Source organism: Aureobasidium melanogenum (genome assembly GCF_000721775.1).
Source record: "Aureobasidium melanogenum CBS 110374 unplaced genomic scaffold scaffold_4, whole genome shotgun sequence".
NCBI lineage: Eukaryota > Fungi > Ascomycota > Dothideomycetes > Dothideales > Saccotheciaceae > Aureobasidium > Aureobasidium melanogenum.
In genome coordinates this window covers 1,258,963-1,285,561 of record NW_024470056.1, presented here as the reverse complement: position 1 = coordinate 1,285,561, position 26,599 = coordinate 1,258,963, and the positions used below count along the sequence as shown (strand labels likewise).

The window sequence follows — 26,599 nt, the reverse complement described above, 5'->3', positions numbered from 1 at the left end:
CATACTTTCTGCTTGTGCAACGCGGTGTTGATTTGTTGTCACGCCCGCTCCTGCTCTTTGTAACTGCGCTTTCTTCACCCAGAGCGCTTTTATTTCACTTTGCAAGTATAAAATTTATGGGCAGAAGCACTTGAAGGTTCGACAAAAATTCAAAGCCCGTTTGCAGCTCCCGGGAACCACTGGAGCCAGAGCAGCGACGCAAACAGGCAAGAGATATTGAGGCCTGACATTTCCTGAGACACGGCAAGAAGCAGATATGGGCTTAGAAATGCTCCCGGACGAAGTCATCCTTTCCCTAACCAACCAATGGCCATGCAGAGACTTGCAGATCAAAACTCTCTCTGCCCTCCTCTCTGTATGTATGCCCATCGCAAACGCCCGCGTACTTACTGATTTTGTGTAGCCTAGAATGAACAGTTCGGGAACTTTGGTGATACATGGCTCAGAGGCCACTGGAAAGACGGGCCTACTGAAATCCTATCTGGAGCTTTCTGGTCTCAAACATGCTTTTATTCCATGCTCCGAGTGCATTACAAGCCGCCATTTCTTGGAGCGGACTCTGGCGGCTTGTGTAGAAGCAATTGAAACAGCGACCGACACATCTCTAGACGGCATCATTCCCTCAAGGTGTGAGAATATTAGCACCTTGACAAGCTCTCTAGAACGTCTTTTTGAACCCGTCGACAAGTTTGTACTGGTTCTGGACGGCATCGACGAGCAAAGAGAAGCTCCTCCGACTCTACTGCCATCTCTAGCACGTCTTGGTCATCTGATTCCCGGCCTCAGCGTTGTGATGATTGTCACATTTCCTCATCCACGTCTCCTTCATCTTCCAGGTGCACCGCACGTTTACTTTTCACCTTATACCCGTGAACAAGCCATCCAAATCGCTTCTTGCCAACCGCAACACATCTTCAATGAGCCTCTGTCACCATCTGCGAACTATCCGGAAGAGCTCGCGGCTGAAGATGATGCATGGCTTTGGTCGCGATTTTGTGCTGCTGTCTGGGATTCATTGGCAAGCGGTGCAGCTCGAGACATCGTCACCTTCAGATCCATCCTTGACAGACTCTGGCGGCCCTTTGTACAACCAATTGTCGATGGCACCTACGGTACTCGAGATTTCAGCAAGCTTATGGTAGCGCAACGCAAACTCTTCCAAGCGGAAAGCTGTCTGCTGGATTCTGTTATCGATGAGCCTCAAGAGGATACGAACATACTCACAGATGGTAAGTGTCGGTCCTGACCGCTAGATCCGAACACGCTTGCTGACTGACCATGTTGCAGTCACCCATGATCTGCCCTACTACTCAAAGTGGCTGCTATGTGCTGCGTATCTCGCATCCTTCAATCCACCGCGTCAAGACAACATCTACTTCATGAAGGCGACAGAACGAAAGAGGCGTAGAAAAGGAGGCGGTGCCGTTGCCAGCCGTGAATCAAAGAATCGAAAGATCCCAAGACATCTTCTTTCACCTAGCCCCTTTCCGCTCGACAGGCTACTTGCCATCCTTCACGCAGTGCTGCCGCATGATCTTACGCCGACAATGGACGTTTACACGCAATTGGCAACTTTGTGTTCTCTGAGATTGCTCTTGAGAACGGCAGTCGTTGGTGGGGATGTGCTGGAGCCAGGCGCCAAGTGGAAGGTCAACTTTGGTTGGGAGTACGCATTAAAGTTGGCTCGTAGTGTAGGCTTTGATATAACAGATCATGTAGCTGAATGAACGAAACGATTCAGTGTGTAGGACTCAATCTGTCTGGCGTGCATAGGTAGACAGAGCAACAGTCTATGCATTTTGTATTGGCGTTCACCAAAAAGCAATACTAGGGGTCATACTGATCCGACACAGTAACGTATCCATAGGGCTGGTAAATCAACAGAGATCCTTCGGCAACCCTTGTCCATCGTCAGAATATTGTTGTAGGCTTTTGCTTTTCTTGATCCCTTAAGCATCACGCCGCAGGGAAGGGGGTTTGTTGTGCCTGTCGTCTCTATGATCATTTTCTCTTTTCTGCTTGCAAGCAAGGTAGTTGATGAAGAGCAGGGCGCACCCAAGAGCTTACTGTGAAGTCACGACACTGACACCAGGAAGTGAAAGCACCATCGGAAAATTCAAATACCTGGAACCGATGACTCATATCAGTAAACAAGTCACCCTTTGCTTCAAGTTCACTGCTGTAGTCTCCGCACTGCACCACTACCATCAACTCAGACATCACTTTCGTCGCTAGGTCAAAGACTTCCTGCGAAGTATTGTTCCACAAGCACAAAGGGTCGTAGAGTCAACACACTATTTATAGCAGAGATGTCGAGTCCACGCCCTAGACCCTTTGTCTGAATCGACACACTCGGTACTCGAGCCTGGCTATGCTGCTGAACAATAGACTATTGTATCATCAAGGTATCTATAAAGCGTAGACGGACACCACTGCATATTCTCATATCGACATTCAATAAGCTTACTAAGTCAAAGCGACACAGCGCAAACGGTTCCCCCTCTTTTCTTTCTTCAGCTCTTTGCAAACAATCCTTTGATCATAAGAAACCGCAGATCCACAATGTCGCCATCACTCAGAAGCCTGATCAGAACGGGCAAGATCAGTGATCTGTGTCTTCGCCGAAAAGAATACTGCCACCACAAGATCAGTGACCGCGATTACGAGGTGGCTGGCAAGATCTTGGGATCCGTTGAATTCCAGGACATTCGTGATGATCAAGACTACAACTATGAAGTCGACCTCTGGACGCTCGCCAGATGCAGCTTCTGCAGTCCTTGTCAAAAGGCCTACCCCAAACGGATCAAGGACTATCACAAGAAGTTGAGGGATCACCTCGCTAAAGAACTGGAGGCTTGCTCTGAGTCTGATTGTAAGTCTGGATACGAGTCTGGATATGGATCTGGATTCGATCACATAAAGACTGAGCCCCAGAGACGTAAAGAGCGACGTAGCTGTCACCCCAATCAACTCGAGAAGCTTGCAAAGCAAATAAAATCGCTGGAGCGTCAGACGGATGGCTTCAAGAGAGAAATCTCTGATCTCAAGCAAGAACTAAAGGATGAACGCAACCAACACCAAGATCTCAAGCACCAACACGCACAGATGATCGAGTTTGGTGAAGCAAAATATGCTGCAATGATTGCCGAAGCAGAAACAAAGTTTGCAGAGCTCATGAGAAAGATTGCTGGATCGGAATCTCAAAACTTGTGGATACAAGAACAGATGCGAGACCAACAAACGATCGACCATCAAGACATGGCCAAAATGATCGGCACCATCAAGGAGATGAATGCGGGACTGGCACAATGCTACGGCGAGCAGTACAAGGTCTGGTTGACACCGACTTCTCGACATGTGGTCACTACGCTTGAGCCCATGTGAAAGGCTCCGATTCTCTGTCCCATCTTCAGACGTGCTGAAGATCTGTTGACAACTTGCGAATGATCCTGCCGCATTTGGTTCGAGATGTCCTTGAACTTCTAACCTCAGAAAGCAGAATTAGGTGACAGTCGCAGACAGAAAGTGGGAAACGATGCCTATACTGTGCTGAAAGGGACTATCACAGGATGGCATTGGTTGGCTGGGGACGATACGTGGTTTCATATATCTCTTGTGTCAATGAAAGATCGTGTTTTCTCGTCCAGATACAATTTTCAAGCACTCCTTTCTCAAGAATATTCTTCTTAGTACGATATGAACCCTCGGGTCACCATATTGCGCCTCATGGTTGCATTGTCTTGAGTCGCGACTACGGGAGAATCAGTGAACTAGCGACGACTCTCATTCTCCAGATGAACGAGACTACTTGAGAATGACGAGAAGCCACTGTCTTCAGTAAATCTTATCGCGTCAGCAGCTGTCTCTCTACAACCTCCAGCTTTGAGAAGTGAGACGTAATGGGTGATCTGAAGTCGTGTCTTGCTTAATAGAAACATGCTCACCCTGACTCACCAAATCTCATCGAGTCTCAAATATATCTAGATCTATTCACTATGAGTCTTTTCATTCAACAACCTACATCTGAACATTTGCCATTCACGAACATCGTGTCGACAACTATCAACGCCACAACTTCTTGTCTGTCGACCATGGCTGGAAGCACTTTTAAAAATTCGGATCTTGACTACTTCTACTACATGAATTATTCAAAGCCTGTCTCGAAAGTGGATCCTCTATCGAAGCTCCTCCTTATTGTATACCAACAATTGCAGATATATCTGTTACTTGCATGATCCACTGCTGCATCGGGAAGAAGGGGCATGGTATACTCGTCGATTCCTGCAAAGTCATGCTTTCTCACAACATACGATCTGTGGCATGTGCGATCTCGAAGCACTTTTCCAAAAGTGATGTTTCTTGGGTGGGAACAGGTTATCTTGTCAAGTTGGCTAGATTGTGTTTGTGTCAAGATTGTAGTCAAACGCAACTATCAGATGTGGTCATCGCATGGATGCATGAACTCGAGAACACGAATGAGCCCAGATTCGACGAAGCCAATTCTGTTGTTGACGATCAGAAGAGATCGATGGTCGCGGAACCGGCACCTGTCAGAACACTGGTCGCAGCTTCTGTTGCTACACGCGACCTCTTCAGCAAAGTTTGTGGCTTTTGGTCTTGATGCCAGAATAGAAAATCCACTGGACATGACTTATGTGAGATGGCAGGATGGTTTATGAGGAAGCTGCAGTGCTCAAGAGAAGATAAAGATGAGTGAAAGAGGAAGGAAAAAACACGCTCCAGCCAGTTCAGACCAAGATTGTGACTGATGAAAGTGAAGCAAAACATTCGTTCGGGCTGTTATCGACTGTCACTTACGGAAACTGCGATTGGCCGTCACTCGTGGAAATCCTCCCTCAGGCGCTCAGCCTGGGCTCGAACTCAAGACTGTTATATAGAGGAAGGATTTATTGGCGAACCATATCACCACTATACCACCTAACCAGGAGCGACCTGTTGTAGTATGGGTTTGGCTTCGAGCCAGTGGGACGTTCACTAAACACTTTCGTTAGCTGGTATATATGTGCTCAGATGAATGAGACAATTACACCTTAAGACATCTCTCCTATCTGATTATTGTATGGGTCCCCAGTGTTTTGTCTTTCCCTTCGGATTACACTCTGTTATGTTTCTGGACAACATCAGAGAGGTCCTTTTGTTGAATTCGGTATCTGCATAAGATAGATGATCATAGCCATGCGGTATGTAAGACAAATTTTTACTTCTCAAACACGATTTAGGCCTAGATTGCTCCATGATCTTCATTGCCGAAGCATTTTCTATGTAAAATCAGAATGAGACACTAACAACAGATTCAAAGACATCGTGTCTCGGCCATGTGTTCACTCATACCTGTGATGCATCTCTGACTGTCTCGTCAATTGAGCCTGCGTCAGATTTCAAGCTTGCAGGTATGCTGGGGTAAAAAGGATAAAAAGGTGCATTGGTGCCAGCTGGTGTTCAACCATCTTGCTCTCTACCCTCACAGCAGCTTTACCTGAATAAGCACCATCATTCAACAAAAATTCATCTTCAACATCATGAACCCCACGCCGGTATCCATTCAAGGCCTCTTCGCATCTGGTACCCCGACATCTTGCTTCGTATACACAGATGGCAGCAGAAGATGCGGCTACGCCATACCCCAACGAAATCTTGAATTGGCAAGAGGAATCTGGAATGCCATGGCAGCTGGAGCAAATGCCACCTGGGTCAACGAGGAGATAGAAAAGCTTGCTGCTTATTGTCTGTGCAAAAGACGGCACCAAGATCTCAGAACAGAGACCGCAAACACCTGGAGGACGCAGTATCTTGCCTTGAGCCATGCGTATCGCCAGGAGGCAGCAGCAGGGCTTCATACCGTTCCCTTACCCGACACAACGACAGCGACTACCCTGGCTGACGAGATCAAGACTGATATGTACAATCTGTTTAATCGTCACCAGCAGGAATACGAAGACGTTACACAATCTTTTGCGAGGAAGAAGTCACAGCCTGACGTGGAAATGAGTGATGCATTCTGAGCGCGTACAGGATACGTATGCTACCCCAAGACAGGATACGATGCACGTCTACCAAGCTCTGTGCAGCACACTCGAGAGTTTAAGGGCGAGGAAGCAAGTTGTTGAAGGAAGTTGTTGATCTTGGTGAAAGGTTGAGTCATCGGAGAGCAGGCTCTTAAGACTTGAAGCTGTTTCGACTGGAGTCTGATCAGAGGGAGATCTATGAACGGCAAATAATGGCTGCTTGAAGAATTGATGGCTATGGTTGGAAGAGATGTTCAAGGTCGCCTTCGAACCCAGACGCCTACCGACCCTGAGTTGCTGTATGCAGGCTGAGATCAAGATTTTCGAAAAACGTTTGACGCTGAGAAGAAGAAGAGTCGCGTGGAGGTTGATATGATAGGCAGGCAGCAGTAGTAGAAGGTTGAGGGGAAGGAGCGAGTGCCTCGATTCAGATCACTTATGTTGGCTTATGTAAGGACCATGAACATATCTTTGCGGTTCTCGAGCTATAGTTGAAGTCATGCTTGTTTTCTGATATACGTAATTGTTTGGGTGAAAGGTACCTCGATAGAAAAGTGATCGATGAGTTCATTGTTCCCAGTGTGAAGCGATGCGTTCTAATTTCCTATTAAATCCGTGTGATCATGAGCAGAGGTTAAGAACCAATGCAGTAAAGAACTGGAGTGAAACGTTCTCTTTTCGTCTCTCAGTGCACAAGGCCGCTTTCTGCCATCTTCTGAACATACTTGGCATACCTGCTAGCACTCTTTCTTCTGAGATCCTTGCCCCATTTTACCATGACGAGAAAGGTCAGGCATTGTGCAAGACCCGCAAAGGCTGCTGTGATAAACGCATTCTGCAAGCCCATGCCATCGATCCATGGAGTGATGCCGTAGCCAATGGCGAAACTCATTGTGTTGCGAACCAAGATGACAGTGACAATTGCCTCGCCTCCCAGGTCTTTATATGAGTCAACGGCGTAAGAGATACTCAGTTGAATGCCAATGGTGTTGGTCAAAGCAATGACACCCATCGCAAAGACACAACCAAACCACATAACATGTTGTGCCGCACCTACTCCCCATAATATCAATCCGCCAGGGATTAAAAGCAAGGAAGGGAGAAATAGCCAGAGTCTATGTTCACTCTCGAGTACACCTCCATTGCGGCGTGCCATTGCAAGCACAAATTTGTCGCCGATTACTCCTGTGTAGAAGGATCCAATGGCCACACCAATCAAAGGCGAGATGTATGATAGACCGACCATGGAAGCTGGAAAATTGTACGGAGCACTTCCAAGGATTGAAGAAGCGGTTCCGTTGAGCACGTTGAACCAGATCAGATTGCTGCCATAAGAAAAGCCAGCGTACAGAATGACAGGAAAGGTAAGAAAGATGAGCGGCCGAGTGGTCATTCCAGCAATGTGGTTGTCTTTTCGCAGGTCAGAGTTTTGCCATAACTTGAGTTTGTCAAGATATGTCTTCTGCTTGAACTTGTCAGAAGCAGCAGGTAGACCGGTTTCCGAAGATAAATCGCCGTCATCCGGTTGTGGATCCTTTTCATTCATCTTGACAGCAGTAGAGGTCCGTTCAGGCTGAACACCAATATCGGGAGCCATTCCAGTGATCGAGTGCCTGGAGTAGTTCGTTTCTTCCATGAAAAAGAAAAGAAAAATGAACCCAATCCCGCAAAAGATGGCGCACCAGTAGAGCACCCACTTCCATCCCTGGCCATCTGCGATGAAGCCAGCAAGGACCGGAGCAAGGAAGTTGGAACCTGCTAGAAGAAGAGCATAAAGACCTAGATACGTTCCACGTTCATGCTGAAACCAAACATCTGTGACAGAAATTTCACAAAGACTCTCAATCGGTGCTCCGAAAAAGCCCTGAAGGATTTTGTTGGCGATCCATTGACCATTGCTCTTTGTGTACGGTGCCCAAAGTTGGATGCCCATAGTCGCAAGGATGCTGAACAAATACACTGGTCGCTTGCCATATTGCAGTGCAAGTGGTTGCCATACGAGGCAGCCCCAACCGAAGAAGAGAAACATGTCTTGTTAAAACTAGTCAGTTGGTGGATCAAAACTGCATCAAGCTTTAACATCTTACATCCGGTACCATTGTTTAGCTCATTGAGCGTCAGGCTGGTCTCTTCGGAGATAGGCTCCAGAATCGAGTAAATAGCTGCACTTGCAATGCCCACCATCAGCGTGTAGACGCCCATGCAAACCATCGAAAGTGTTTTTCTTCGAGGTGACCAATTTAATGGATCGTCGGGATCTTGCGAGGGAGTCGGGACAAGTACGATATCTCTCTGCCCGCCTCGGGCATGCTGAGCGTGCATGGTGCCATCGAGATCGACCAGGTGGACGGTACCTGGTATGGCAGACTCTTCGGCGATAATCTCATCTGCCATCATGATAACTCTAGGATGAGTGCAGGTCAACAGACGAGACAGCGTATGGAGATTGTACAATCCACAGGCTGTTGGGTTTGTTCAGAGATGTGGAAGACTCTGGGCACTGGCGAGTTATGCTATATGTCTGAGATGGATAGATATGGAGGAGCGGGCAACTTCTCTTGCTCGATGTGGTTACCCGAGATAGGCACTGCAGAGCTAAACGTTGGGCGACAGCTCAAAATCATTGAGAACCAACCAGAACGGAGTGTTGCTGCTTGTCAGAGGATCTACAAGTGATAAGCATGTGAAACAAAGATAATCGCATCAAGCTACCAAATCTGGGGTGCCGCTGATGATAGGCCCAGCTTGCCCAGTCAACATGAAGTCAGTCTTGATTGTATGAGTAGCTGTGAAGGAGTGAATCACGACTTCTTGCAAGACAGAGCTGTATGCTAGGAGAACAGACAGCATGGTCGGTTGTACTGTCCATTGTGTACTTCGATAGCTCACGTTTGTGAGTGCTACAATTGCGGAAGGCAAGCAACTTCGCTGGCATTTGTCGTTCTCATGCCCCTTGGCCGGCTCACAGTCTGCATACCGTCTCGAAGGCTATCGTCAAATAGCATGGTATCTCACGACGGCTTGAGGCATTTTCGACCCCAGGTTGCTCTCGCCTGCGATTTTTTGCTTCACATCCTCTTGCGACGAAGGTTGACTTGTCGTTCGTTCGTCATCCAATCGAGCAGGTGATCAGGTCTTGGCATTTTGAGTCACATGATCGTGCTTGCCGCCGTCGCGTTGGTGTCGACGCGACTCTCTGAGGCAGACGTGCCGCCAAAAAAGTTAAGGTACCTACCTCTAACTGCCGTTAGCATCATCATTGGCTGTTCCATTCGCCTTTCTTGATTGACATCTAGGTGAACGCACCGGTATCATCTGAATCCTACGCTACCTAGCATGTCACCAAAATAGCTCAGTAAAGACTGGTCTTGGATTGACCTACTGGCTCGTCGCACGCCTTTCCAAATATGGACCAACGCCTTCACCACCAAGCATTTGGTGTTGCATCCGAACTCTTAGAACATCTAACGACTAAACCGACAGCTTTTCTCGTCGCTGTGCTATGGCACGATATCCCTCTGCCACTGAACGATGCAGCTCGCGAGTCTTTCATGTTCGTGAAATGCACTAGCAAGACTAGTGTGGAAAGGATCAGAGATTCGTACCTTGCTAGGGAAGAGGCGCCCTCCGACATCTCATTGCACCTGGATTCCACCATTCCACCACTCACTGCCAAGGTTTCAGAACTCGACAACTTTGGTGATAAAGTGGTTGTCTTCCACGCACGCAGTGCCGGTTCAGACAACACGGCGAACGCCACTGTTCCTGCAGTCACTTCAGCGTCTCTCAACCCTCACCTCGCATCTGGACCAACCGAGAATGGACATCTCGGTACCCCATCTACGGGTGTACTAAAACCCACTGCGAGACAATCAAGTGTATCATCAGGATTGAGTCCTGACCACCCTGCACAATTTAATGCTTCATCAGCACCTTCGCTATCCGGTATGTCTGGATACACAGTAAATCCTCAATCCCCACTTGCAAAACATGCCCCGGCTCCTTCAACACCAGCCGGAGGCATTTCTCGAGGCAATTTGGCTCTTCCCAATGCTCAGCACCAAAGCCCCAATCAGCACACGCCTTCTTTGTATGCTCGAGCTTCAGGCTCTCCTCTCGTAGAGAACGAATTACTTCCACCCCTGTACCCTGAGCGCGAACCGCACACACCGGCGGCTCATGCGCAAGCTGCCCGGCCTCTTCAATATTCAACGAGACCACACAGTCTATCCTCAGGAACACCGCAAGACCCACTCCAGCATGGGCAACCTAACGGCAACGGTTACGGCTCAGCTGCCACCCGTCCGGATAATACACATCCAGTAAGTTTGCTTTTCATCTGCAATTTAGTTGCGTGTGAACCTTCGTGGCGTCCATATGCGTGAGTTCACCAAGACGCGGTCTCTGAAAGTCTCACTTGTTATGCTTGTGGTCTCATAGCCTCAAAAGGCACAGAGCAACTGCTTCGTTCCTTGTACTCATCATGCATCCCACATCATAAAGTCTTTTCACCGTCCAGCTTCAGCCTCTTGTGAAAGATCAGCAAACTTACTATAGATTTAGGAGATCAAACCTGAAGTCCCTCTGCCAGCCCCCCTGCCTTTGCAACCTCTTTAAGATTACGAGATGGGCAACACGAGTAGTGTGCCTCCTGATGAAGACGCCCATGATGAAGCTCCTCAGTACGCTCAATCAAGCGTTCATCTGCAAGCTTTGTCCAAAGATGAATCGGCTGAGAAACTGGAAGCTGGCGTGAAGCACGGTGTACAGTTGCTGGATCGACTAGTGCAGGCACTTGACCCCGGCAAGGAGACGGAAGATATCAGACAATGGCTGCAACAGATCGAGCTTGTCAGACAAGAAGCCACAGGCGCTCGAACCGTTGTCGGTGTCGTTGGTAACACTGGAGCTGGAAAGTCTTCGGTCATCAACGCCATCTTGGATGAGGAGCGTCTAGTTCCCACCAACTGCATGCGAGCTTGTACTGCAGTGGTCACAGAGATGTCTTGGAACCCCAGCGAGGACGAAAGCAGCAAATACCGTGCCGAGGTCGAATTCATCAAGCCCGCAGAATGGGAGAAAGAGCTTCGAGTCCTTTTCGAGGAAATCATTGATGGTAGCGGCAACATTTCTAGAGAGGTCAGCAATCCAGACTCACAAGCCGGCATTGCTTATGCCAAAATCCGTGCCGTCTACTGGCGGCTCACGAGAGATGACTTGACTGCAAGTTCGATCGAGAAACTCATGGCCGATCAGTCTGTTCGGGGTCTGCTTGGTACCACCAAGTACATCAAAGACCGTTACTGCGACACATTCTACAAGAGTCTTCAGCACTATGTTGACTCTAAGGAGAAACCGGAGCTGACCAAGGATTCGGACGATGAAGATGAGGATAGTGGCGACAAAGACAAAAAGAAAAAGAAGACAAGAAAGCGCGAACAAGAATTCTGGCCTCTGATCAAGGTGGTTCGCTTGTATGTCAAGGCTGATGCTCTCTCTACTGGTGCTGTTCTGGTCGACCTTCCAGGTGTTGCGGACTCCAATGCAGCTCGTGCTGCCGTCGCCGAAGGTTACATGAAGCAATGTACAGGTCTTTGGATTGTATCGCCGATCAACCGTGCTGTGGATGACAAGGCAGCCAAAAACCTCCTCGGCTCCACCTTCAGACGACAGCTGAAGTACGATGGAACCTACAGTGCAGTTACCTTCATCTGCTCAAAGACTGGTGAGTGGTAGACCCTTCCTCGGCATGTGCATGGCTAATTTTCAAACAGACGACATCTCGAATACAGAGGCTGCCGATAGCTTGGGTCTTGGAGAAGAGTTTGAAGAGCTTGAGGAACAGCTCACATCGGTTGAACGCAGACGTAGGGCGGCTGAGAAAGAGACCAGCAAGCTCAGAGATCAGAAGTCTTCGCTCAGGGAGACCATGGATAACTGTGATGACGATATCGAGAAATGGGAAGCTCTGCAAGAGAAGCTGGACGACGGCAAGACTGTCTACGCTCCAGCCGCCAAGACAAAGAAACGCAAACGATCTTCTTCAGAATCTGACAGCGAGAACGAGGACAAGGGCAGTGACAACTCCGACAACGAGTCGCAGGCTTCAGATCGTGGTGCTCCCTTGACAGCCAAGGACATCGAGACCAAGATACAAGAGTTGAAAGACCAGAAGAAAGAAGCTCGTCGTGGACGTAGCGAGATTGAGGCACAGGTTAAAGACCTGAACAACCAGATCAAGGAGTTGAAAGTCGAAGCTCGAAACATCGAAGACACCAGAAGTCGGATTTGCATCGACGCACGCAATCAGTATTCGAAGTCTGCTATCCAGGTGGATTTTGCTGCCGGCATCAAAGAAGTGAGTTTTCTTAGTACAATTTCTTGTTTAGAACTAATCTGTCGTGCAGCTGGATCAAGAGACTGCCGCCGACGAGGACCCTGATACGTTCAACCCTGAGGAAGACCTCCGCGACTATGAAAAGGTCGCTAAAGACCTGCCCGTGTACTGCGTGTCAAGCAGAGCATACCAGAAGTTGTCTGGTCGGCTTGTCAAAGACAATGCTGTTCGTGGTTTCACCGACGTCGAGCAAACCGAAGTAAGAACTCCTGCCTTTCCTCATGCAACAATCTCCGCACGCCTGTCCCGAAGCTGACCATCTCAGATTCCCGCTCTCAAATCGCACTGCAAGAGACTTACAGAGAAAGTGCGATCTATCAAGTCTCGTCGCTTTCTGACGTTGCTGAGTCAACTTTGCACGTCGCTGGCGCTGTGGTCTTCTAACGACGGTTCTGGTGCATACAAGACGGACCAGCAGAGAGATGCCGAACAGAGATTTCTTGCCCGAAAGCTGAAAGACCTTGAAAAAGTACGCAGAAAGCCAAGGTACAAAGTTGGGCTCTGACTAACAGTGAGTAATAGGCTTTGGAGAGAAACGTTCACACCACCCTGACAGAGATCAAGGAAACGCTCAACGAGAACATCTTTGAGAACTACGGAACTGCTATCAACGCTGCTGCCAATGCTGCATTGCCAACGTCACAAGGCTGGGGTGCGCATAGAAGTCAGGGTGGTCTGTACTGGGCCACGTACAAGGCGGTCGTCCGTCGTCAAGGTGTCTTTACAGGATCAGGCGGTCTTTCTGACTTCAACGCTCAACTGTAAGATTAGATCATCTTCAACAGAAATAACATTCGCTGACCAACAATAGCACTGAGCCCATCTACAAGCATCTTGCGAACGGCTGGGAGAAAGCGTTCCAGCGTCGTCTCCCGCATATCCTCAAGGCGTGTGCCAAAGAATTCTCCAAGGACCTGCGCGACTTTCACAAAGCCATCGAAGTCCATTCCTTTTCTCATGGAGGCAACCCACGCCTTGGTCTGCTTTCGCAGCAGCTCTCGAACTATGAGGCCGTGTTCGGCGACCTTGGCAGCAAGACGACTGAGTTGATCAACGAGCGCCAGCGCGACATCAACCGTGAATTCACTCCGAATGTGTGCAACGCCATGCTCGTTGTTTATAACATCTGCACGGCAGAAGCTGGACCGGGTCAATACAATAGAATGAAGACCCACATGACCAACCATGTCACCGCTCAGAAGGACACCATGTTTCAGCGAGCCACTCAAGTCGTCCGCAACATGATTACAGACCTCATCAAGGATGTCGAAGAGCACATGGCCAACCGCACTGACCAGGTCTTTGTTGGTATGCGTAGAGATTATCTTCAGGTCTTGAGCAACGTCCGCGTCGACGATGTCATGATGCCTAAATGGGAGCGCAGCTTGAGAGGCACAGTCGAAGACATCATTCATCAGAGTGAGGAAGGTTTCGAGGCCATCCTTGAAGGAAGAGATGTGGCTGTTCTTGACGACGAGGCTTCTGCGGGAGCTTTGGAGCACAAGGAGGATGGTACAGAGGATGAGGAGAAAAGAGTCAAGGAAGACGCTGAGTCTGAATACGACACATACATGGACGATGCACATGCTTGAGGGAAGGGAGTTCGACGATTGCTCACAAATTTTTTGCGGAAGGACGGCGTACAAAAAGGGAGTTTTGGCAGCAGATTAGACATCATCCTCACGACGGTATGCATAGAAACGACTATTGCTCAGGCAGATTTTATTTGCCCTTCTGTTCCTCTGTTCATGATGTGAATTACATGTCGTCGTTATCGCTTTCTCATTGTAATCGACTTTTTCGCACAGCTTGGATACTGCTTGTTGCTCAGGGTTTACCCTGTTTCGGATACATTTCAAGATGCACGATGGTTTACAAGCCAGAGATGTGTCCACAGAGAGCCCAACTAGAAAAGATGTTCTATCGGGCTCTCATTGGACAATACTCAACATTCATGATATCGTGCATTTCGACAGACATCTAATCGTGGTGGTTCGTGCAAAAACCAGAGATACTTCTGAAAAATGACAACAAGAGAAGAGCTGTCAAGCAGAAAAGAATCAACAAGAGGTTGTGGACGAGGAGCAAAACCAAAGGTGCCGCTTTGGGAAAGGAAAGTGAAGCGTGATAGCCATCCACGACGCCGCGGCTCGAACTCGCGAGCTTTCAGCCCTTTATTACGGGACGAAATCCTACCCACTGCGCCATCGAGGATGCTGCGCTTAACCGAGCTGAGTGGGTGGTGCCTCCGATGGGGTCCTTATTCTTGGAGTATATATGGGTAGAGGCCGAAAGCTTTGCTTGCGAACGTGCAGACTGCACCACGTCCACGCCTTGCTTCTGGCATGGGTTCTATCGTGTGAGTTTTTGTTTGTTTGCGTAGTCCAGGAGTTCTGAGAGAAATTTTATTTGAGAAGGTGCGACCTTGGTGGTTCGCGTGTGTCGGATGGTTCTGGCGTTAGGCTTCGATATGGTTGCCGCATCCGTGTGTTAGCGGACAGTGCTTTCTTCTTCGCCAATGCACCAGATTTGCAAACACATCGAGGGGATCGGAAGGCTTCTGTTTCCATTTTTTGGTGCCATGAGTGTTCGAAAGCTTTGGTATAAGTTCGTGCTCGAGTTCGATTGGTTGAGCAAGCTCCTTTTTCTTGTCTGGACCTTCGCGACTAGTTCCTTCTCCACCGATCTGTGGCCAGTTTGATCTCGACAGCAGTATCCGAGGTGCGTGCAAAGGCAAGCGACAATCTCAACGCTTGACACACAAGTCGCTTCTGATGATCCATTTTTCACCCTTCGTCACTTCACGCCCTTCATGGACCATGCACTCCTTGCCATGGCGATGCAACAATGCGAGACCGACTTTTGGGCTTGCCTCGACTGGTGGTGGGGGAGCGGCCTTTCTGGATGGCGGATCAGGATAGAAGACAGTCTCGCCTCCTCCGCAAGTTGTCAAATATAGCAACAGCGTCCATGTCGTCTTTGCTGGAACGCTAGTGCCATCTTCCTTGGTAAACATTAAATTGTTGGAATCGTCATAGTGCTGGTCGAAGAATTGTCCTTCCGAGTATCTGTAGATTCTGATGTTCGGGTTCAGGCCTAGAACTTCGCCACCGAATAGATCTTGACGTTGTTTATCGTCGAGCGACTCTCCATCGATTTCGCCTGTCGTGATCAATTCCTTGAGTGCAGTCTGCTCCCACAAATGGCGTGCAAAATCTTGATCGTCAATTTGGTAGCGATCATTGACGCGTACAGCGTCGCCGCGCTTTGGCCTTCCAGGAGTTGTAACCAGTGGCAGAGATTTCAGAAACGAAACATATTTGACACTCAATGATGAGGTAAAAAGGCGTGGTATAGTCAATATCTGAGCGGGCAATAAAGATGAGCACGCAAGATCTGAAGCTGGAGATACAGGTGTAAGAGCTGGCCAATCTGGACGAGCAACTGGTGTTTGTTTTGCTGCAGGTGCGGCGGAAGGTTTTGCGGCCTTTGCTTTTGACTTTGGAGGCATTTGAGATGAAATTGAGTATGGTTGTAGATAGATACACGGTCAATTCTGATAAATCAAGATTCTGATACAGAGCGGGATAGCCTTGGCTCAGGGTTGTTACATGGATGACCCTGTCTGATCTACGATCGAATCGCAAAATGCTTCCGAGCAGGTCGATAAGTTAGCTATGCTGGTGAATATATCTCGTTGATCAATTTCTATTCTGTCAGGCTACATGTGATGCGTCAAACATCAAGTAGGAGCTAATAACTACAATCTGTACTGATATTCTTGGTTCTGCTAGATTATGTATCGACCTGTAAGGATTTATTGCGCAGACTCTACCGATACAACTCGGGGGACGGACATATCTGACAAGTAAGCTTTGCAAGTGTCGAAGGCAGAACATAGACAAGGTGGAATAGAACGCGAAAGTAACATTCGGAAATCCATCTCGGACACGATGTGAGCAGATGAGACATTGAACATAGCGTTTGTGGGGGTGATGGTCGGGGTGTGACAAGGTACGATGTGTCGAGCAGGTGTTGGTAGACGAGGCAGAAGTTTAGTACTTAACTCTTCAAGAGCAGGAAACAGTCCAATTCTGGTGATTCTATATGGCAAGTTCACGAAAAGTAGAAATTAAAGATGGAGACGTTGTCGATAGTGAGAGGTTGGCAAGCGGATCGGCTTGGGTACGTCATGCCGCCGAACCCCAGATCCACCTCAGGCAGTGGCAGCTCTCTGGACCGAGACCGAGCCAGACGCAGACGCAGACATCCAACTTGGCAATCCTTGCAACGCATTCTAGACAGACACATGGCTATGGAGTACGAAGCAACCGCCGACGATGCGAACGTCGACCTCGCCGGACCCGGTCTGCACGGCAAGCTGGAGTGCCGCGTCTCAGACCCCCAGAAGGAGAACGAGGGCACCCAGAACCCCTTCATCTCGTACCTCGTCACTACCGATACCGACTTCAAGTCCTTCGTCAACTCGCACTCATCTCTGCGTCGCCGCTTCACAGACTTTGTCTTCCTGCAAAAACACCTTACGCGCGAGTACCCGCAATGTGCTGTCCCGCCGCTGCCCGACAAGCACAAGATGGAGTACGTCCGCGGCGACCGCTTCGGCCCTGACTTCACCTCGCGCCGCGCACACGCTCTGAACCGCTTCTTGAATCGTCTCACCCTACATCCTGTCCTCCGACGCGCTGCATTGCTCGCCCAGTTCCTCGAAAGCGACTCATGGAACTCGACCATGCGTTCCCGAGCCGCTCGCGGCATGAGCGCTGGTGAGGCCGCTGCACCCAGCGTGCTGGAGACATGGACAGACAGCTTCCTGAACGCCTTTGCCAAAGCCCACAAGACCGACCGCCGCTTCGTCGACGTCCGTGAACGCGCCGACAAGCTCGATGATGATCTCTCCACCGTTTCCAAATCAGTCTCCCGCCTCGCACGCCGCGAATCTGATCTCGAAGGTGACTACGCCGACCTAGCAGCACAATTCCAGAAGCTCGCGCAGCTCGAACCCGGCGTGCAAAACGAACTCACCAGCTTTGGCACCAGCATACAAACAAACTCACAGGCATGGAAAGACTTGCGCGAATATACCGATCAAGACTACCTCGGCAGTCTGCGTGATATGGAAGCCTACATTGCCTCAGTAAAAGCCCTCCTCAAGACGCGCGAGCAAAAACAACTCGACTTTGAAGGCCTATCCGAATACCTCACCAAAGCAGCCAGCGAGCGTGATAACCTAGCTTCAGGACCCAGCATGGGCGCTTCTGGTTTTATCCGTGCCAAAATCGAAGATGTACGTGGTGTCGACCACGAAACAGCCCGTAAAGAGCGTATTCGCAAACTCGAGCTCCAGATCGAACGTCTGCAGAACGAAGTCGAGGCTGCCAAGAAGACGAGCGAGGCCTTTGACATCGAAGTCGTCAAGGAGGTGGATGACTTTGAGCGTATCAAGGCAACAGAGTTCCGCGAGACGCTTGGTGGACTTGCCGATGCCAATTGCCAGTACTTCCGCTCGACCATCGATACGTGGCAGAAGTTTATCGACCAGATGGAACGTGAACAAAGGGAGGCAGCGACGAGTTGAAGACATAGACAGTCTTTGATCTGATACTACAGAGGGAGTGTTGTTTGAGCCGTGGCGTAACAACAGGGAACATGAGGAATAGCCGGAATGTGTAATTACGATCTGTTTTTGATCGAGCGTTCTTCGAAACTTAGAGGAAATGTGAATTGCTTGATCGATCTCTCTTGTCTTGCTTCCTTAATTTCCCTCCATCGTGTGTTACGATACTAAGCCATGGTTCTCGAAGGCCTCTCGCTGATGGTTCCTTCCTTTCTAGAAGTCCTTTCCTTCCGAATCCTTTCCTTCTCAGCATGTCTCTGCCTCGCTCCTTTTGAGGTAAGAAGCACAACGACCAAAAACCCATTCAATCATCAAAGTAAGAACCTCTGCAAGCCTCAGAATCATAGTTTTCATGTCTGGCAGGCTTGTAACCAGAGCCTCCTCTGCTGCTCTTCTTGGACTTCTTCTTTGCCTCCTTGGGAGGGTTCTTGTACTTGCCGTCCCAGAACAGCTTGCCCACAAAGGAGGTGACTGTGGCGATGATGAGGACGATGAAGGTGCGTTTGCCTCCCTAAAAGGAGATGTCAGAAAGGGACAAGAAGAGAAGGAACAGGGGTAAGGACGAGGAATGCTTACAGTCATTGTTGCGGTGTTGAGATGGTGGAATTGCGTAGCTGATGAAAGTCGGAACGGGAAGAAGGTCTTGTGCTTATTGAGCAGAGATCGTGGGAAAGTGACGAGGCTTCGGTGGGCTTGTCTGATGCCAGATGCAGTGACGATCTAAGGAGTTAGAAATCAGTCTTTCTCTGCTGAGGGTAAAGAGCAATGGACTCACACTGCGCACTGTTGCGTGTTGATAAGGGATGATCGAATAAGACTTGAGATCGTTGTTATGGATCGAGACAGAAGAATGTACCGACCAGCAATCTTTGGTGGAGGGCGAGGAGAGAAAGAGAATAAACCATCTTGAACGCATCGATATATAGAGCAGAAGGAGGTCCGAGCGCCATGGGTAGTGATAGACAAGCAGTGAAGCTGCTTAGACCCAAGCAAACAGGGAGGTATTGCGAGAAGATTCTGCAAGCAAGTGACGAGAGTAGTGACGAAGCGGAAGAAATGGATTTGACGGAAAACGTCAATTAAGATGCGTATCTACTTACTCCGAATCCATAGACTTCCATTCTACTGGAGCCTGGATGTTCGAGTACTGTCAACACTCGCTCTTACCGACTCTGTAGCAGTGGGTATCCTCTGCAGTGGAGGCATAAGATCCCGTTCTCTCACCGTCACTGTAGTCGTTCTTGCTTCTCGCACTACCAGGACAGTCTCGCCAGAATTGCGATAATCAGTCTCACAGCTGAATAGGGGCTGCATTGTGTCTTCCTCGAGAGGTCCACCACTTTGTCCAGGACTCAGTAATCTTGATGGTCCGCTCGAATCAGAGCTGCTAGTAGAAGTAGTGACTGGTTGAATGTCCACAGAAGGTAGAAGGTGCATGCCAGGTCTCAGGGGCACCAGAACGAGAGGGATCTTGGTCTCTTCTTCATCCGGCTTGTAGTTGAATCGTGAGCGTTTTGGTCCAGCCACGAGCCATGGGCCGTCTGTAGGAGCATCGATGGTGTATGAAAAGGCTAGAGGTGTGTCTGTCGTTAGGTCCGCACTGGCCCAGCGTGTTGTGTGTTTGATGGCAAGTATGGCGGATATTGGACGGCCAATGGTGACTGCTCTAGTAGAGTCGTCTTTATCAAGGTGAAGGGTGACAGTGTGCAAGACGTCTACTGTTGGGACTTCAACTGAGAGCGTGATCTTTCTTGACAGGCTAGCAACCGTGGACTCGTCAAGAACTAGTCTCTGGTTGTTCTGTACGAGAAGTCAGCATGAGACCTGGCTTTACAATGATCAAAAAAGAGAAACACTTACTGAGTGCCACTCTTGCAACCACTCGTCTAGACCTTGTCGCATGTCAGACGTGAGACTGCCGACAATTTTTCCCCAGCCCGTTGCCTCGTACGAAGGTATTTGGAACTCATTGAGTAGCACAGCCTGTTCAAGCTGCTGAGCAGGTGCGTAATATTTGACTCTGTTCGATAAGGTAGGCACGAGCAAGCGTCGCAGAGTCGCATAAGGACTGTTTGCAACTGCCTTCTCGAACACATTGCCAAGCTTCTCGAAGATGGCCTCGTCTGAACGCGTGTACTCGACCGTTAGTGCCAATGCTGCTTCCTTCTTGTTTAGTTCGCTTCCTTCGCTGTCCTTTCTCGTAACTTTGTAAGTAAGGCTGGCAGGCTGTTTCTCAAACACAGTCATCGGCAAGGGGCAAGGCAGAGCTCGCACTCCGTATGCATGCGACTCTTCAACCTGTACATTTGTGATATTCAACGGTATTGCGTTTGTTGTCCGAATGCTGAAGCGCGAGAAAAGAGCCTGGGATTTGAAGATGTCATTAACATCCACATCCAGAGGGAGCGCAGCCGGGATTGTTGAAGTACGGAGATACGAGAACATCCCCTGACTGGTCTGATACTTCGCCTCTAGTTTCATGGTAAGCTCTTCAAGGCTGCGTTCTGTGCTATATGGCACTCGGACTTTGAGAACAACTCCTGCCTCCACAGCACCAAGCTTGAGCATGCCAGCCTGCGATGTGTCTAGCTGACTATGATCACTCTCAATGATTGCAGCATCCGCAGTGTGTAATCTCAGTCCAGCAGAGGCAGACTTCAATCGGAGATCGAGGCTTTCAGTCTTGTTGCGCCCTGTCAAGATTGTAAACACGACCGATCGTATTTTGTCGATGTGTATTTCGTTGGCCAACGTTGCTTGGACTTCCAGAGAATTACCATGAGGATAGATTAGCAATGAAGGTCCACTCATGCTGGATCTTCTCTCGGATGCGTTGGCATTAGTTATGCCCAGTGGTGTTGTCTGTGGTTTTGGTTGGAATTCGTGCGTAAAGTGTAGCTTCCTAGACTCTAATACCAGCTTGTCGATCAGATAATGCCCATAGGTTGTGACGTTCGAGTGAACTTGAAGGGTTGTAGGGCCTCGTTTCAACTCTAGAAGACCATCACTCTGCAGAAGTATCTCCTGGCTAGTGTCGGTTGCTAACACCAGTCGTAGTTTAACACGATCAACCTGAAGGTCATCATCCAGAAGATGCTTGAAGCGGACATGCAAGCCGAATCCATCCTGATCTGGATGCAGTGCGATCTCCGGACTGACGTCGATCCCAGCAAAGAAATCGGACATCGAAGCTGTGAAATTGTAGGGCAACTCATCTGAGAAACTCACGAGCTCTCCGAGGACACCACTGACATCAACAGTCTCTTCATCTAGCCATGCGGAGATGCTGCGTACTCGAGGCAATGCTCTTGCTGTACGACGTGCAACAACCTTGCCCAGCAGACTTAGCATGACTCTCATGTATTCGTCCCGTCGGTGCAGTTCTTTCAGACATTTGGCGTATATCCTCAACATCTCACCATGGACGTAGGACCAACTTGTTTTTGAGAAAGTTGTAGATGAGCGCTGGAAGTAAGTAGCTGCTTGAGCCACATCACCAAGTTGGCTTGGTAGATGGTCAGCCAAGATAAGCGTTATCATTGTGTTCTGGAAGACTCACTACTTGAGTATAGCAAGGTCGCTTAGGACAGAGTCAGCAGACTTGGTGTGATTCGCTCTAGTGAATTGTGACACTGCTAGCTCGCTCAATTGCTATGGAAGATTAGCAACCCACGAAAGACAGCGCATAAGGACAGATAATACCTCGTAGACAGCTCTGAACTCTTCCAAAGATGCGAGCGCAGTCGACAGCGGAGCACTAAGGAGCATGTTTGCTATCTTCTCGATTACTGCAGGCGATGTCGATGTCTGTGACTCTGCTTCCTCTCGTTGGACCTTTTCACCGTCAAGATCAATGTCAGTAAGGGTTTGTGTCGATTGGATCGCCGCCCAGCCCGAAAGCCAACCCCTCTGTTTTGCGAGAGCTTCAATGATCCTCCGCTGCATTATGAGAAGCTGGGCCCGACCAGATGCAAGGACAGCAATGCCAGCTCCATTTGTGGTTGCAGTATCTGGTTGAGTATTGGGGCTAGATCTGGAATATCGTTCATTTTCGTATATCGTTTGTGGTGTCAATTGTGATGAGGACGACACAGTGCGTTGCAAAGAGCTAGACCGCGTAGGATGAGTGTTTGCACCTTGAGGAAAGTTGAAACTACCACCAGCCTCTTTCCTGGAATAGACACCCGATGTTTGGTTTGGCGTTTGCAATAAAGATTTCTCGCCGGATGGTGGAGAATCTTTTGATGCAGTCTCGTCGAGGACCTGTTCAAGCACAGCATATGTCCAAGAGGAAGCGATGTTCTCCGCAAGTGAAGAAGTATGAGAATTGATTTCAGACCTACACAGCTATCAACAAAAGAATCTATCTGATGCACGAGAATGTGACCATACCCTTCGGTAAGGCCGCTGCGAAGAGCACGAGCATTGGTAGCAGCAAAAAGGGCCGCTCTCTTACAAACTTCAGCAGCAAAAGTCAAATTGTCTTCTTTGGGGTTGTCCCTGGCACTAGAAGGTCTAGCCTGTTGAAGGTTGCCACTTCCAGCACTCAGACGAAGCAAAAGTGTTCTTTGCCTCGCAAAGATGTATAGTCGGAAGTCCAAAAGAGATATGGTGCTCGAAACAATTTCACCGCGATAGTCCTTGTTAGTCAGATCCAGTGGCAGCTTATATGTCTCTCGGAACTGCGAAGTTAGTTGCTCAAGTTTGGATGTGTCTGTTGACGCGTTGATCATTTCCAAAAGAGAACCTTTCTGAGTGCTCAGGTCACCGAGAAAAGTACCTTGAGAAGCACCAGGTCCATGATCACGTAGAGCAGAGTCAAGCCCTACCGAAAGCTCGTCATATATTGCCAAAGCATCTTCGACTAGGCCAACACTCTCGAAACCACGAGCTAGGCCTTCTTTCAAAGTGAAGAAGGTGCAAAAATTCCAACCAGGTAGAGAACGCTGAGAGTCTTTCTCACGAATATCATCCTCATACTGTAGTACACGTAGATCAAAAGACATCAGGATTAACGTCTTGAACTTCGCGATGAGGTCCTGCCAGGCATTGTCTTGTTCTTGTGGGCTTTCAATGTAAGGTTGGGTGACAGGCGTCTGTGGTAGCAGCTGTGGAGGTACATCCTTCTTTTGCAGTCTGATTTGAGCAATACGCTCTGGACCTGACTTGGAGGAAGCGGTAAAATCGGCGCGTATCTTGTCCAGTACAGTCCTTGAGCTCTTACCGGGCCATTTAGTAGTGCTCGACGGCCTCTCGACCAACTCATCGGGGTCTTTCTTGGATGCGGCGGTCCAGCGGGGTTCGGAAGCGGCAATGGTGTCAGGAATGACCACGTGCAGGATGAGCCATTCAGCAGCGTCGTGGTCCTCGGATCGATTAACAGCGGAGGAGCTCTTGGAAGATGGATCGACATTATTGATCCAGTCGCGGAGCAGCTGACGTGACGAAGCCTTGTATGTATCCTTGTCATCGCATCGTAGAAGGTAGACTCTGAGGTAGGGAGTCTGGCGAAGGCCGGGAATCTGATGTCGTCTCTCTTTGGCGACTGAGGAAGCGCCAGCTCTGGAGCCGTAGGAGTCGACACGCTGCAGTTTGTCGCTCTCTGAAGCTTCGGTCTGAGCATCGGGAACAAATTCGACATGGAGGGCGCCTATTGAGCGTAATGGTCTTGAGGGAGACTTCCAATTCAGATTGCGCAAAGGTAACCTGGATGATAGGTCACGCGAGATCAAAGGGAAGATACCAGAGGGGTCATGGTACTCGACTAGGCGAAATGTAAGAACAAAGAGTAGGGTGAAAGGTTATGCGACGCACCAGTGACCTTTGAACTCAAGGTGGACTCCATAGCTGAATGCGACCAAGGTTAAGGAGCGATTGCGGTGTACCAAGGGAAATGCCAGAGGTCCAGATTACCAAGCATAACAGGCAATTAGTACATTGTTCTGGATGCCGATCGGACGGATACAAGAGGAACAGAGAGCAGTTTGTGGAAAAGCGAATGTTTGATTACCACAAGGTGCCATGGTTTAGAAAGTACCTAGATAGGGAGGTGGAAGCTGGAGGAACGGCGACTTGTGGCCGAGCGGGCCGAGAGTTTTGTCACGCCTTCTCGGATGGTCAGCAGCGGAAGCCGTAGCAACTTGGGAAAGCGACGACGGCGAATTGTCGATTAGAGGTCATTCATACACACATCACAACTCACAATGCAGTCGTCGCAGATCAGAGCCGTACGCCTTGTCCAATCCACCGAATATGCGCGTATACTGACGACTCTGTAGGCCCAGTTCGGCACCAGATTCGAGGGCCATCACGGCATGCAGCCCTGGGTCAGCATGCCCAACTACAAGGCCTACCAGAGCAAATACGGCCCCAAGTGAGCCTCGCCCAATCTCTCGCAATATCGCAACGACGTACTGATTCGATACCTCTTCAGCTACAAGATCGGCACCAACTTCCACGGCATCGACATCCACCGCGCCAGAGCCTTGTACGTCAATCGCCGCTCCTCTCACTCCTATTACAACACCACCTCCTCCAATACATTTCCGACACACCAGCCTAGATTCCCGACTTGAACACCATTGAATTCTTGTATAGTCTCGCTAACACAGCTCTTCATAGCGGTCTCATGGGTGCCGGCTTCGGTGCCGCTGCTGGTCTCTTCGCCCTCTTCTTCTTTGCCGATATCCCCCGTGTACGAAAGGATATCATGCAGAAGGTTCCCTTCATCGGCTCCCACTTCATCAGAGAGGTCGCCCCCGAGGACAACCCCTTCTAAATGCTCAACCACTACGGTGATGCTATCTGGAGTTGGCTGCTGTGTACATTAAATTCAATGGGGTTGCAGCATAAATTGCATGTTTTCTAGACCTTCCATCCCATCCTCCAAAAGCTACGACCACGAAACCACGAGCCTTTGCCTCTTGTTATGCATTTATCATTACGCCTCTTTTGCGCCGATGCGATGCGCCTAATACATAGAATGAACATGACGTAAGTTTAGTTGGCCTCGAGTCTGGACACAACCGATGCCATCTCGTCGTCACCGTATATCCTGAAGCCCTTGTCCTTGGTGACACTGGCCAGCTGCACGTTCTTTGAGTCCAGCTTCTCCTCCATGACCTGCTTGAGAGTCTTGAGCACCAGGACCTCGGCCTCTGCCAGTGTCAATGACTTGTGAAACTCGTTCTGCAGCTCGGCCTGTGCTCCCTCTGAACCTGAACCAATGGCCTTTGCGTCGTAGCGGTAGAAAGTGCCTGAAGGCTCAGCGTGATACCTGAATCGTTAGAATGTATGTTTACCAGAAGGTGAGATGGGGATACTCACAGTGATGGGCCGTTCTCGTCGAAACCAGCAATGAGCAACGCAACACCAAAAGGTCTGCTCATGATGCTCTCCTCACCCTCAGCACCCTCACCAAATCTCAGGGCCAAGTCGCAGATGGCCTGGGTGCAGCTCTCGACGGATAGAGGTTCGGCGTAGTTGAAGGCGTGGCTTTGCGAAGTGATTCTGGCGTGCTCGATCATGCTGCGAGCGTCGGCCTGCAGGCCTGACATGGCGGCACCGATGTGTCTGTCGATCTCGACAATCTTCTCGACGGAGCTGGTTTCAAGCAGTGTTGAAGTAACGCGCTTCTCAACACCAAGGATGACACCTTCGGAGGTTGCGACCTGTACGTGGGTCAGAGATTGAAGATGCGATTGTATATGTAGCGGTGGGACATACCCCGATGGCAGTGGAACCGAGCTTGATGGCCTCGAGCGAGTATTCTACTTGGAAGAGACGGCCTTCGGGCGAGAAGGTGCTAGAGAGGAATGAGTCTAATGTGTGGGAGTGTAGCAGGGGACCGTAACGCACTTGATACCGCGATCTAGAGCATCATGTTAGCAGGCCGAACAGAGAAGATCAAGAGGCATACTGACCATATTCGGAACGAGCAATGAACATGGTTGCGAGAGTTGGTGGGGAAGAGCGAGTGGTGGCGGTATGTGTGAATGTTTAGTGAGATGGACAGCGGGGCAAACTGTTGCGTTGATTCGTTGAAGAGGAGGACGACGAGATGGGAGAAAGTTGAGAGGCGAGAGAGTTGTGAATTACAGTGGGCGAGCTGATTGTCTGGTGAAGCACGAACAAGCAGTCGGCGGCGGTGATGCAGTTGCGCCGCTGTTGGTGGAGGAAGCTTTGACACTTTGGACTGTGTTTCCCGTCCGACTTGCAGAACGCGTCCTCCGCAGCCAGACAGAGCAACGCGCCTGCAGTCCGACTTAGTCCAGCTGGCAGCCATGCGAACACTGAAATATGTCAGCTGCCGACAGAAGAACCTCGGCCTCGCACCGTCAGAGAGTTCCTCGTGCTAGCGCTCAACCCGATCCTTACTCGCAAAGAGGCGCCCACGTCCGCGTCGAATCGCATCAACATGAGTCTCGCTCTGCTACCGTCACCCGTGTTCGGAGCGTCCACAAACCTACCGCCCACTCGTCTCAGCCCTCGAGATCGAGACAGTCCGATTCCTTCCCCAGTAATGTCGAGCCTACTCCTGCC

The 26,599-nt window shown here is 49.6% G+C and overlaps 12 protein-coding genes across 12 annotated transcripts; 8 read left to right on the top strand and 4 right to left on the bottom strand.

The window, feature by feature from the left end:
- Window positions 1–256: 256 nt before the first annotated feature.
- M437DRAFT_64131 (uncharacterized protein) lies at window positions 257–1,727 on the top strand (the record flags this gene model as incomplete). Its single annotated transcript, XM_041024365.1, has 3 exons — window positions 257–355; window positions 404–1,229; window positions 1,288–1,727. 3 exons carry the CDS (start codon window positions 257–259, stop codon window positions 1,725–1,727), a joined length of 1,365 nt encoding a protein of 454 aa, XP_040882558.1.
- Window positions 1,728–2,562: 835 nt separating this feature from the next.
- M437DRAFT_64130 (uncharacterized protein) lies at window positions 2,563–3,384 on the top strand (the record flags this gene model as incomplete). Its single annotated transcript, XM_041024364.1, has 1 exon — window positions 2,563–3,384. One exon carries the CDS (start codon window positions 2,563–2,565, stop codon window positions 3,382–3,384), a length of 822 nt encoding a protein of 273 aa, XP_040882557.1.
- Window positions 3,385–4,174: 790 nt separating this feature from the next.
- M437DRAFT_42014 (uncharacterized protein) lies at window positions 4,175–4,621 on the top strand (the record flags this gene model as incomplete). The annotated part of the gene is made up of 1 exon (XM_041020490.1): window positions 4,175–4,621. A coding segment is annotated over one exon (447 nt), but the record flags the coding sequence as incomplete, so codon positions are not given.
- Window positions 4,622–5,540: 919 nt separating this feature from the next.
- Window positions 5,541–6,023, top strand: M437DRAFT_64129 (uncharacterized protein; the record flags this gene model as incomplete). The annotated part of the gene is made up of 1 exon (XM_041024363.1): window positions 5,541–6,023. The coding sequence occupies one exon, from the start codon at window positions 5,541–5,543 to the stop codon at window positions 6,021–6,023; it is 483 nt and encodes a 160-aa protein (XP_040882555.1).
- Window positions 6,024–6,711: 688 nt separating this feature from the next.
- M437DRAFT_64128 (MFS general substrate transporter) lies at window positions 6,712–8,420 on the bottom strand (the record flags this gene model as incomplete). The annotated part of the gene is made up of 2 exons (XM_041024362.1): window positions 6,712–8,057; window positions 8,114–8,420. 2 exons carry the CDS (start codon window positions 8,418–8,420, stop codon window positions 6,712–6,714), a joined length of 1,653 nt encoding a protein of 550 aa, XP_040882554.1.
- A 1,013-nt stretch (window positions 8,421–9,433) lies between these two features.
- Window positions 9,434–10,411, top strand: M437DRAFT_82490 (uncharacterized protein; the record flags this gene model as incomplete). Its single annotated transcript, XM_041027754.1, has 1 exon — window positions 9,434–10,411. One exon carries the CDS (start codon window positions 9,434–9,436, stop codon window positions 10,409–10,411), a length of 978 nt encoding a protein of 325 aa, XP_040882553.1.
- A 241-nt stretch (window positions 10,412–10,652) lies between these two features.
- On the top strand, window positions 10,653–14,015 carry M437DRAFT_82489 (uncharacterized protein; the record flags this gene model as incomplete). The annotated part of the gene is made up of 6 exons (XM_041027753.1): window positions 10,653–11,751; window positions 11,801–12,384; window positions 12,434–12,622; window positions 12,689–12,892; window positions 12,946–13,184; window positions 13,235–14,015. 6 exons carry the CDS (start codon window positions 10,653–10,655, stop codon window positions 14,013–14,015), a joined length of 3,096 nt encoding a protein of 1,031 aa, XP_040882552.1.
- Window positions 14,016–15,169: 1,154 nt separating this feature from the next.
- On the bottom strand, window positions 15,170–15,934 carry M437DRAFT_43091 (uncharacterized protein; the record flags this gene model as incomplete). Its single annotated transcript, XM_041020679.1, has 1 exon — window positions 15,170–15,934. One exon carries the CDS (start codon window positions 15,932–15,934, stop codon window positions 15,170–15,172), a length of 765 nt encoding a protein of 254 aa, XP_040882551.1.
- An 804-nt stretch (window positions 15,935–16,738) lies between these two features.
- On the top strand, window positions 16,739–18,019 carry M437DRAFT_42605 (uncharacterized protein; the record flags this gene model as incomplete). The annotated part of the gene is made up of 1 exon (XM_041020610.1): window positions 16,739–18,019. The coding sequence occupies one exon, from the start codon at window positions 16,739–16,741 to the stop codon at window positions 18,017–18,019; it is 1,281 nt and encodes a 426-aa protein (XP_040882550.1).
- A 343-nt stretch (window positions 18,020–18,362) lies between these two features.
- M437DRAFT_43037 (uncharacterized protein) lies at window positions 18,363–23,903 on the bottom strand (the record flags this gene model as incomplete). Its single annotated transcript, XM_041020669.1, has 7 exons — window positions 18,363–18,569; window positions 19,226–19,858; window positions 19,919–21,563; window positions 21,618–21,709; window positions 21,761–22,397; window positions 22,451–23,822; window positions 23,873–23,903. The coding sequence occupies 7 exons, from the start codon at window positions 23,901–23,903 to the stop codon at window positions 18,363–18,365; spliced, it is 4,617 nt and encodes a 1,538-aa protein (XP_040882549.1).
- A 487-nt stretch (window positions 23,904–24,390) lies between these two features.
- Window positions 24,391–24,836, top strand: M437DRAFT_82485 (uncharacterized protein; the record flags this gene model as incomplete). The annotated part of the gene is made up of 3 exons (XM_041027752.1): window positions 24,391–24,431; window positions 24,492–24,545; window positions 24,680–24,836. 3 exons carry the CDS (start codon window positions 24,391–24,393, stop codon window positions 24,834–24,836), a joined length of 252 nt encoding a protein of 83 aa, XP_040882548.1.
- A 221-nt stretch (window positions 24,837–25,057) lies between these two features.
- M437DRAFT_82484 (proteasome subunit alpha type-5) lies at window positions 25,058–26,005 on the bottom strand (the record flags this gene model as incomplete). The annotated part of the gene is made up of 5 exons (XM_041027751.1): window positions 25,058–25,334; window positions 25,385–25,728; window positions 25,784–25,862; window positions 25,916–25,928; window positions 25,981–26,005. The coding sequence occupies 5 exons, from the start codon at window positions 26,003–26,005 to the stop codon at window positions 25,058–25,060; spliced, it is 738 nt and encodes a 245-aa protein (XP_040882547.1).
- Between the last annotated feature and the right edge of the window lie 594 nt (window positions 26,006–26,599).